Source organism: Mustelus asterias, chromosome 12, assembly GCF_964213995.1.
Source record: "Mustelus asterias chromosome 12, sMusAst1.hap1.1, whole genome shotgun sequence".
Lineage (NCBI taxonomy): Eukaryota > Metazoa > Chordata > Chondrichthyes > Carcharhiniformes > Triakidae > Mustelus > Mustelus asterias.
The window spans coordinates 7263739-7274540 of NC_135812.1; the positions used below are offsets into that span (position 1 = coordinate 7263739).

Consider the following 10802-nt stretch of genomic DNA (forward strand, 5'->3'; position numbering starts at 1 on the left):
TAAAAAATAGACAAAGGAAGAGAGGGGACTGTTTGTGGAATGGGAGATTATATGGAGCACTGAAGGAAGAATTGAAACTCACTTGAAGCAGATGATGATGGGTGCCTTTCTGACTTTTTGTATATAGTCACGAATATAAACAGTTATTGCTACTTGAGAGTGTAGCAAGGGTACAGATGGTGTGAAGGATCATTGGCCTGAAGTATTAACTCTGTTTCTCTCTCCACACAAGCTGCCTGATTTGCTGAGTATTTCCACCATCTTGTGCTTTTAATTGCAAAAGATATTGCATTTGAATAGCGCCTTTTGGGATCTCCCGAAGCACTTTCCAGCCAGCTAAGTAATTTTTGCAGAGCAGTCACTGTTATAGAGAAACTGTGTGTGTCAATGGCTGCACTTCTGCCTGGGGTGGCATGGTGGCACAGTGGTTCGCAGTGCTGCCTCACAGCACCAGGGACCCGGGTTTGATTCCCGGCTTGGGTCACTGTCTGTGCGGAGTCTGCACGCTCTCCCTGTGTCTGTGTGGGTTTCCTCCCACAGTCCAAAAGATGTGCTGGTTCAGTGCATTGGCCGTGCTAAATTCTCCCTCAGTGTATCCGAACAGGCACCGGAGTGTGGCGACTCGGGGATTTTCACAGTAACTTCATTGCAGTGTAAGCCTACTTGAGACAATAAATAGACTCTAACTTTAAATCTGTTTAGCGTCATGAGGGAGTAACATAGGAACATAGAACTAGAAGCCGGAGAAGGCCATTCAGCCCTTCGAGGATTCAATATCCTCATCCTCCCCACCCCCGCAAATCCCCATATTCCTTGATCCCTTTGGCCCCAAGAGCTATATCTAATTTCTTCTTGAAATCGCACAATGTTTTGGCCTCAACTACTTTCTGTGGGAGTGAATTCCACACATTCACCACCCTCTGGGTGAAGAAATTTCTCCTCACCTCAGTCCTAAAAGGTTTATCCCTTTTTCTCAAACTATGACCCCTAGTTCTGGACTCCCCCCACCCTCGGGAACATTCTTTCTGGATCTCCCCTGTCTGACCCTGTTAGAATAACGGTTGCGTGAGCGGACAAGCTCCTTGCTGACTGAAGATTAACAGTCACCAACTCCATTCAGGCTGTCATCAGTATATCACAGGCAATCTCACTGCGATCAAATTACCGTTATTTCAATTAGCCATGGCAAAACAATGGCGTGAAGGAATTTGGAAACATGTTGCAACACTCTTAACAAATGTTTACATTCAGTTTTCATGTTCCCACACGGAGCTGCCTTCCTCCTGTCCTCGACAGGTTACAGCTGGGTCGAATCCAAAACCTGCAACCGCCAATCACATTTCAACGATGAGTGTTTTTACTACAAGATGAAAATGCCTCAAAGCATCATGTTGCCATTGCAGGTGCAGAGGTTATTGCAGTGCTGGCAAACGGGACAGCTATTCTGTACCGGCGATACCGTGTGTGAGAAAGACAAACTGAGTCTATTCTAGATGGGGCTTGAAGGAAGAACAGTGGCCAATTCACCACAGGGGAGCTCTGTGTCCCTGTCGCAGTAGGTATCAAGGGATCTTTGACAATCATAGAATCCCTACAGTGTAGAAGGAGGCCATTTGGCCCATCGAATCTGCACCAACAACAATCCCACCCAGGCCCTATCCCCGCAACCCCACAGATTTACCCTACTAGTCCCCCTGACACTAAGGGACAATTTAGCATAGCCAATCAACCTAACCCACATATCTTTAGACTCTGAGAGGAAACCAGAGCACCCAGAGGAAACCCACACAGACACTGGGAGAACAAAGAAAATTACAGCACAGGAACAGGCCCTTCAGTCTGCACCAACCATGCTGCCCAACTTAACTAAAACCCCCTACTCTTCTGGGGAGCATATCCCTCTATTCCTATCTCATTCATGTACTTGTCAAGATGCCCCTTAAAAGTCACTATCGTATCTACTTCCACTACCACCCCCGGCAGCGAGTTCCAGACACTTACCACTCTGTGTAAAAAATCTGCCTCGTACATCTCTTTTAAACCTTGCCCCTCACACCTTAAACCTCTACTCCCTCGTAATTGACTCTTCCACCCTGGGAAAAAGCTTCTGACTATCCATTCTGTCCATGCCTCTCATAATCTTGTAGACTTCTATCAGGTCTCCCCTCAACCTCCCCTCAACGTGCAAACTCTGCACAGACAGTCACCTAAGGCCAGGAATCAAACCCAGATCCCTGGCGCTGTGAGGCAGCAGTGCTAACCACTGTGCCACCGTGCCGCCCCTAAACCATTGAACCAGGCAGAAGGATTTTCATACAACAAAAAATGCTGGAAAATCTCAGCAGGTCTGACAGCAGCTGTGGAGAGAGAATAGAGTTTCGAGTCTAGATGACCCTTCGTCAGATCTTTGCTTATTCTCTCTCCACAGATGCTGTCAGACCTGCTGAGATTTTCCAGCATTTTCTGTTTTTGTTTCAGATTCCAGCATCCATAGTATTTTGCTTTTATCTTAGTGAGTATCGTTTTGTTGTCTGGGCTAACATCCACTCTCAACCCTGGAGATAGGAGGTCAAATTGAGGTATACAAGATGATAAAAGGTATGGATAAAGTTGAAATGGAGCGGATGCTTCCTCTTGTGGGGCATTCTAGGACGAGAGGTCATAGTCTTAGGATAAGGGGTAGCAAATTTAAAACAGAGTTGAGGAGAAACTACTTCTCCCAAAGGGTTGTGAATCTGTGGAATTCGCTACCCCAAAGTGCGGTGGATGCTGGGACAGTGAGTAAATTTAAGGAGGAGTTAGACAGATTTTTAATTGGTAATGGGTTGAAGGGTTATGGGGAGAAGGCAGGAAAATGGGGATGAGGAGCATATCAGCCATGATCGAATGGCGGAGCAGACTCGATGGGCCGAATGGCCTAATTCTGCTCCTATATCTGTGAACTATGAACCCGTATCGTGGAACAAAAAGGCTCACAAGCTGATTGCAGTTTGTGGGATCTTGCTGTCCTCATTGGTCACTGCATTTCTGACATTTTACTCACAGAGACTATTCCTCAAAAGGGATGTAAAGAGGGTTTTTTTTTGTATATCCTGAGATTGTGGTTCATAGCATCATAGAATCCTACAGTGCAAAAGGAGGCCATTCAGCCCATCGAGCCTGCACCAACAACAATCCCACCCAGGACCTCTCTCTGTAACCCTTGCTAATCCCCCTGATGCTATGGGGGCAATTTAGCACGGCAATCAACCTAACCCGCACATCTTTGGACTGTGGGAGGAAACTGGAGCACCTGGAGGAAACCCACGCAGACACGAGGGGAATGTGCCGACTCCACTCAGACGGTGAATCAAAGCTGGAATTGAACCCAGGTCCCTGGTGCTGTAACCACAGAGCTACCGTGCCGCCCCCACAAGTTGCCCTTTTATTAAGGAAGGCCTTTCATAGCTCAGTGATAGCACCTCCAACAATGCAGCACTCCCTCAGTACTGAACTAAAGTGTTCGCCTAGATTCGAGGCTGTGGGAGTGGGGCCTGAATCCACAATCTTCTGACTCAGTGTGTGTGACTGAGTCAAGGCTGACACCTAAGTATAATTAAGAGTGATCCATTAGTTGTGATGTCCTAAAGGTGTGATCAGATGCTATATAAAGATGTGTTTGCTCCTTTTCCCTCAGTGGGTGCTCCATGTATGCACTGGGCCATCATTTTCACCTGTCAGCTGTCTGTGGGCTAACCTCTGGAACTCCCTAAAAACTCTCCATTTCTCCCAATGGGCATGCACATGTCATTAAAAACAAATGAACACACACACACATCAATAAAACATAACGTGCACACACACACATCAATAAAGAATAACGTACGCACACACATCAGTTTCCACTCCTGATCTAGACTTTCTATATTGTTTAGATGGCTCAGAGAGGAATATCCCAGATTTTCTTCCTGCGATTGAGCCTGGGTTGTTACCTGTCCTTTTGCCTCCCATGGGAGACCGCATGGTTTCGTGTTGGGTGGGGAATGCCTGTATTGTGGTACATGGGAATACATGGGATATGCGGCACAGAAAAAGGCCATTCGGTCCAACCAGTCTGTGTTTCTGTTCCCTCCCTACTTCCCTCATCCAACTCTACCATTGCAATCCTTTACGGCCCGGTGGTTAGCACTGCTGCCTCACAGCGCCAGGGACCCGGGTTCGATTCCCGGCTCGGGTCACTGTCTGTGCGGAGTCCGCACATTCTCCCCGTATCTGCGTGGGTTTCCTCCGGGTGTTGCGGTTTCCTCCCACAGTCTGAAAGACGTGCTGGTTAGGGTGCATTGGCCGTGCTAAATTCTCCCTCAGTGTACCCGAACAGGCGCCGGAGTGTGGCGACCAGGGGATTTTCACAGTGACTTCATTGCAGTGTTAATGTAAGCCTACTTGTGACACTAATAAATAAACTTTAAAATCAATAAAGGAATTCATGCACGCGCACATCAATAAAACACGGACGCGCATTTATTAAAAGTGCACGCGCACATCACTAAAATAATGTGCACGCGCACTGTAATAAAAGCCTGTGCGCGCGCAGTGGGTGGATTATTGGGAGGCGATGCACGTGCCCGGGTGCGATGGGGATGGTGTCGCGCGCCCATTGTGTGCGGGGGCGCGCCGGGGGCGCGCACGCCGCCTGGCTCCCTCCCTCCCCCTGCTGGCAGCGGGCGGCGCTGCTCCTCCCTCCCTCCCTCCTCCCAGCGCCTGTCGCTGAGCCCCAGCTCTCTCTGTCTCTCTCTGTGTCTCTGCCTCTCCGGAGCTGCTCCTCCGGCCGGGAATGGCAGCTTCGGCCAGCGAGGAGAAAGCCTTCCGCCGCTTCCTGGAGCTGCTGCTGCGGGAGTTCCGGGGACCCTTCGGCGAGGAGGAGCCGCTGCCCCTCCGGCCCGTCTCCAACCACATCACCGAGGAGGAGGTGGAGGGCGAGTGCCTGGACCTGTGCCTCCAGCATCTCTGCAGATAGTTAAGTAGCCGGGCTTCTTCTCCCCCCTGTCTCCCCCCTGCCCTGCCTCTCCCTGCCCTGCCTAAACCAAGTGTCAACCTCAGCAAAGAGATGTCACCAAAAGTGGCCAGACAGACAGAGCAAGGTGCAGAGTGCCCAGGACCCACTCAGACTGGGCTGGAGATGCCCTTATTCCAGAGAGAGAGAGAGAGACTGGGAGCTTTAAATTGGTGCCTCTTAACAGAGACACATGGAAGCATTCTGAGAAATTAAAACATCCAAAGGGTTTTTTATTTAATTACCTGTTTTTTTTCTAAGAGGTGATGTGCAGCCTGACAGAGTCTTGTCCTTTGGACTGGATGTCATGGGCAGGGTAGTTTGACATTGAAAGCTGCCTCTTGTGTCCTTTTATATATATAAAAAAAGAGAAGGATGGGTGAGGGCTGTAAAAATGAGTCTGTAAGTTGTCAAATGCAAAGAGGGAGGGGAGGGGACGGGGGAATAAAGACAAGCCAGGGAAAAGACATTATTGTCTGCATTTATCGAGGCTTACCTGGAGTGTTAGATCAGAAAGGATCAGGGCTGACCCGAGCTGGGGAAATGACCGATTAATCTACTCTTAGCTCTCTAAGACATCCCGAGGCTGAGCAGGAACCCCGGGCTATTTTTTTAAATTCCCACCTAACCCCCCCCCCCCCCCCCCCTCAACAGCAACCCTGTGAGAAAACAGGAAAAGTTGCAGGTTACTCTTCTGAAAGTTGGATGGTAGAATTTCTCTCTCTCTCTCTCGGTTGTTATTAATCCTTTGTACAATGTTTCAGTGCGGTTAGAATTCCAGTTCAGCTAACCTGCTCTGTGCTGGGGAGGAGGGGGGTGGGGGAAGATGTGTCGCTTTATCAAAAAGCTTTTCAAATGTGTGCAATTGGCTTTTCAAGCAAAATAAAACGGGGGGCAGCGAGGGGCATGGTGTCTGATTTGTTCTTCCCTTGTTTTTTTTTGTATAATGTTAGAATGTTTTCCTCTTTTTTATATATAGATGTGTCAATGGTTAATTTTGCTTTCACTCGGAGTTTCCCTGTGTACTGGGTCACACTTGACTCTCTCAGTCTGATGGAGTGGAGGGATCTCCGCTTGCGATAAAGCCCAGGGCGGAATGAATAAGTAATGTTTGCAACCTGACCGGTTCTGTTACCCGTGCACTTGGCCTGAAGGAGGGAGGGAGGGAGGGGGGGGGGGGGGTGAATCGGGATGCATTGGTTACTGGCTCTGGTTACCTGGGGATTGTTGCCCCCCCTGTCCTAGAGAGAGAGAGAGTTCCTGCTCTCCCAGTGCATGTCTCTCAAAGGGAAGGGCGCAGATGGTGCTATTTTCCCTCCCCGGTTAAGGGTATATCTTGTGTTCAGTGCACCCTCCTCCCCAGTCTCAGACCTGTCTCTCTCACTCTGGGAGGGGAGGATTGGACAGGCTGCCAGGTAACGAATTCATTTACCATTTTGAAATAAAGAACACCATCGCTGCTTTTTGAATGCAAATTTAGTGTCTTTTTTTTTGCATTTAATTTTTTTTAGAAAAACACCCAGTTTCAGCCCTCGGCTGTCCGAGTCGCTTAATTCCAATCATTCAAATTTTTATCTCCAAACCCCTCGCTTTGCGAGCTCCTATTCTGTTAAATTCAAATTATTGGATCTTTTAAAAAATAAACAGGGCACGCCAAAAGTTAGAAGTGTGGAAATGATTTTGAAGGTGACACAGGAAATTGCAGAGACCCGGTTATTAGCGCCTTGAGGACAGGGTTGGTGAGAATGGGGCTGGATCTGTTGATTGATGTAAAGGGCAGAATGGACAGTTACAGCTTCGGAATTTGGGACACCGTGTTGGAGCCAGTGTGGATTGATAGTTATTCCTGGACCCTCAACCCTTTTCCCCTAGTTTCAATCTCTCTCTCTCTCTCTCTCTATATATATATATATATATATATACACACAGTCTTCCTTCCTCCCAAACATAGCCCCTAACACCTGTTTTACCTGCAGAGTGATCTGCCACTCTTTCATATGGGAAATCATATATCACAAAAAATGCAGTGACCTGAATCCTGGGAATATCCGTCTGAGCTCAGGATTTTATTTTCTCCTTCAAGGTCAACCTTTGTTGCCCATCATCCCAGAACTTTGTGTCTTGCTCAGCCATCTAGTTTATTTATTAATATCACACGTAGGCTCACATTAACACAGCAATTAAGTTACTGTGAAAATCCCCTAGTCGCCACACTCCGGCACCTGTTCGGGTACACCAAGGGAAAATTTAGCACGGCCAATGCACCTAACCAGCACGTCTTTCAGACTGTGGGAGGAAACCAGAGCACCCGGAGGAAACCCACGTAGACAATGTGTAGACTCTGCACAGATAGTGACCCAAGCCGGGAATCAAACTCAGGTCCCTGGTGCTGTGAGGCAGCAGTGCTAACCACTGTGCCACTCTATTTAAGATTTAGTCTCATTGCTGTGGCTCTGGAGTCATGTGTGAGCCAGACCGGGTAAGGACGGCAGATTTCCTTCCCTAAGGGACATTGAATGAACCAGCCGGGTTTCTACAATGATAGTTGCCATGGTCACCATTACTGAGACTCGCTTTAAATTCCAGATTTATTAACTGAGTTTAAATTCTATCCGTTGCCATGGATTACTAGTCGAGTCGATATTACTACCACACCAATGTCTCTACTGTAACCAACTGTAGCAGTGGCAGCAGGCTTGGCAATCTCTGAGAACCTATTTTCTCACTTCAGGAGTATCACAGAACATAAGAAATAGGAGCTGGAGCTGGACAGGCGGTGGCAGTGGCGTAGTGGTATTGTCATTGGGCGAGTAATCCAGAGACCTCCGTGTAATGCTCTCAGGACCTGAGTTCAAATCCCACTGCAGCTGATGGTGAAATTTGAATTCAATTTTAAAAGAATGTTGGAATTAAAAGTTTAATGATGACCATGACATTATCGATTGTTATAAAAATCCATCTTGCTCCTTTCGGGAAGGAAATCTGCCATCCTTACCTGGTCTGGCCTACATGTGACTCCAGACCCACAGCAATGGCCATTCAGGGATGGGCAAAAAATCCACCTCCCTTGAACAAATAATTAAATAAGGCCATTTGGCCCATCGAGCCTGCTGTGTCTTTGAGTAAGGTCATGGCTGATGGTGGCTTTAATTTAACTGTCCCCTGAATCCCTTAGCAGGATGACACTGAAACGATACTTGGCAGGTCAGACAGCATCTGTGGACAGAGAAAAGAGAGTTAATGTTTCAGGTCCGTGACCTTTCTCCAGTTCTGATGAAACACTAACTCTGTTTCTCTCTCCACAGATGCTGCCCGGCCTGCTGAGTATTTCCAGCATCCAGGGTGTTGTGTTGTGGTGACTCTATGACCCTGTCCTCTAGGTGGCAGCTTGCTGCGAGGAGCCTCTTTTGCATGAGAGTCATAGAATCCCTACAGTGCAGAAAGAGGCCATTCGGCCCATCGAGTCTGCACCGACCACAATCCCACCCAAGCCCTATCCCTACAACCCCATACATTTACCCTAGCTAGTCCCCCTGACACTAAGGGGCAATTTAGCATGGCCAATGCATCTAACCCACACATTTTTAGAGTGTGGGAGGAAACCAGAGCACCCGGAGGAAACCCACGCAGACATGGGGAGAATGTGCAGACTCCGCACAGACAGTGACCCAAGGCCGGGAATCGAACCACTGTGCCATTGTGCTGCACTATTCTGGTATTAAAACATCAGCAGGTCACGTTGTGTCAAAGTTTATACTGATCAGAAATCCAACAAGCTGTTCATTATTTGGAGCAAGAAAAGCAGAAGATGTTGCAAATACTCAGCAGGTCAGGCAGCAGTCTGTCGAGAGAGAAACACAGAGTCAATGTTTTAGTCAATGACCTTCTGAGGTCACGTACCAACTGAAGAACAGCTTCTTCCCTGCTGCCATCAGACTTTTGAATGGACCTATCTCGTATTAAGTTGAAACCAAAAGAGAAAATGCTGGAAAATCTCAGCAGGTCTGGCAGCATCTGGAAGGAGAGAAAAGAGCTGAGGTTTCGAGTCCAAACCCCCCACAGTCAGCGACCCAAGGGTGGAATTGAACCCGGGTCCCTGGCGCTGTGAGGCAGCAGTGCTAACCGCTGTGCCACCGTGCTGCTCAAACCATTCATTGGAACTGGGAAGAGTTAGAAATGTAATGAGTTCTGAGCAATAGCTGGGGGGGGGGGGGTTACAGAAAAAGCAAAGGGAAAGGTCTGTGGAAGACCGGAGAGATTAAATAACAAATTCAAATAAATAACACATTAATTAACAAAAGAGTTGGTGTTACAGAACCAAAGAGAATGCGACGCAAGGAAAGAAACAAAGGATGTCTAGTTTTTAAAAATTTATTCGTTCATGGGATGTGGGCGTCGCTGGGCCAGCATTTATTGCCCATCCCTCAGGGCAGTTGAGAGTCAACCACATTGCTGTGGCTCTGGAGTCATGTGTAGGCCAGACCAGGTAAGGATGGCAGATTTCTTTCCCTAAAGGACCAGATGGGTTTTTACAACAATCGACAATGGTTTCATGTTCGTCATTAGACTCTTAATTCCAGATTTTATTTGAAATCAAATTTCATCATTGGTCCTGGTGGGATTCGAACCCAGATCCCCAAAACATTACCCGGGGTCTCTGGACTACTAATGCAGTGATAATACCGCTACGCCACTGCCTAGTTTTGGTCCCTCCCCCCCCTCCCCTCCACCCCCCTCCCCTCCACCCCCCTCCCCTCCACCCCCCTCCCCTCCACCCCTCCCCTCCACCCCCCCTCCACCCCCCCCTCCCCCCCCCTCCCCTCCACCCCCCCTCCCCTCCACCCCCCCTCCCCCAATCACACATGGAAAGATGACCTCTCTGTCTCTCCTTACAAACCCCTGTGTAATTTTTTAAACCTCACTCAGCTTCAACCTTCTCCTCCCTAGAGAGAAGATACGGAGGTGTGAATGGCAGAATGATGAAAGCGAAAGCAAGAGAGAGACAAAAATAAGACCAAAACTTGCAAAGATAATGCTCAATTAAGGTCTGGGTTCATTCGACTGAAGGGAATATCTGGTGAGGAAAGGTTGGACAGGCTGGGCCTGTATCCATTGGAGCTTAGAAGAATGAGAGGTGATCTCATTGAAACCTATAAAATCCTGACTTGACCTGGGTGAATGCTGAACAGATATTTCCCCTTGTGGGAGTGACTAGAACTAGGGGGACACAGTTTAAAAATAACAGGTCTCTCATAGAAACCCTACAGTGCAGAAGGAGGTCATTCAGCCCATTGAGTCTCCACCAACCACAATCCCACCCAGGCCCTCTCCCCCTAACCCCACGTATTTACCCTGCTAATCGCCCTGACATTATGGGGCAATTTAGCATGGTCAATAAACCTAACCCACACATCTTTGGCGTGTGGGAGGAAACCGCAGTACCCGGAGAAAACCCACGCAGACACGGGGAGAACGTGCAAACTCCACACAGACAGTGACCCGAGGCCAGAATTGAACTTCTCCCATTTAAAATAAGTTTTTCTCTGAGGCTTGTAACCCATGTGGAACTCTCCTCCCCAGAGAGTGGTGGAGGCAGGTTCACTGAATATTTTTAAGACTGAATGAGAGAGATTCTTGATTGACCAGGGAGTCAAAGGGCATAGGGGGCTAGGAAAGTGCCACTGAGGCCACAATCGGATCAGCCTTATTGAATGGTGGAGCTAGCTCAAGGGGCCGAATGGCCTACGCCTGCTCCTAACTTGTATGTTTG

General features: G+C 48.3%; 1 protein-coding gene across 1 annotated transcript in view; it reads left to right on the top strand.

The window, feature by feature from the left end:
- Positions 1-4813: 4813 nt before the first annotated feature.
- The window catches only part of ppm1e (protein phosphatase, Mg2+/Mn2+ dependent, 1E), a 178939-nt gene continuing 172950 nt past the window's right edge, over positions 4814-10802 (top strand). Inside the window, exon 1 of the mRNA XM_078225908.1 lies at positions 4814-4995. Within this exon, the coding sequence (XP_078082034.1) occupies positions 4814-4995 (182 nt within the window). The remainder of the gene's footprint in view (positions 4996-10802) is intronic.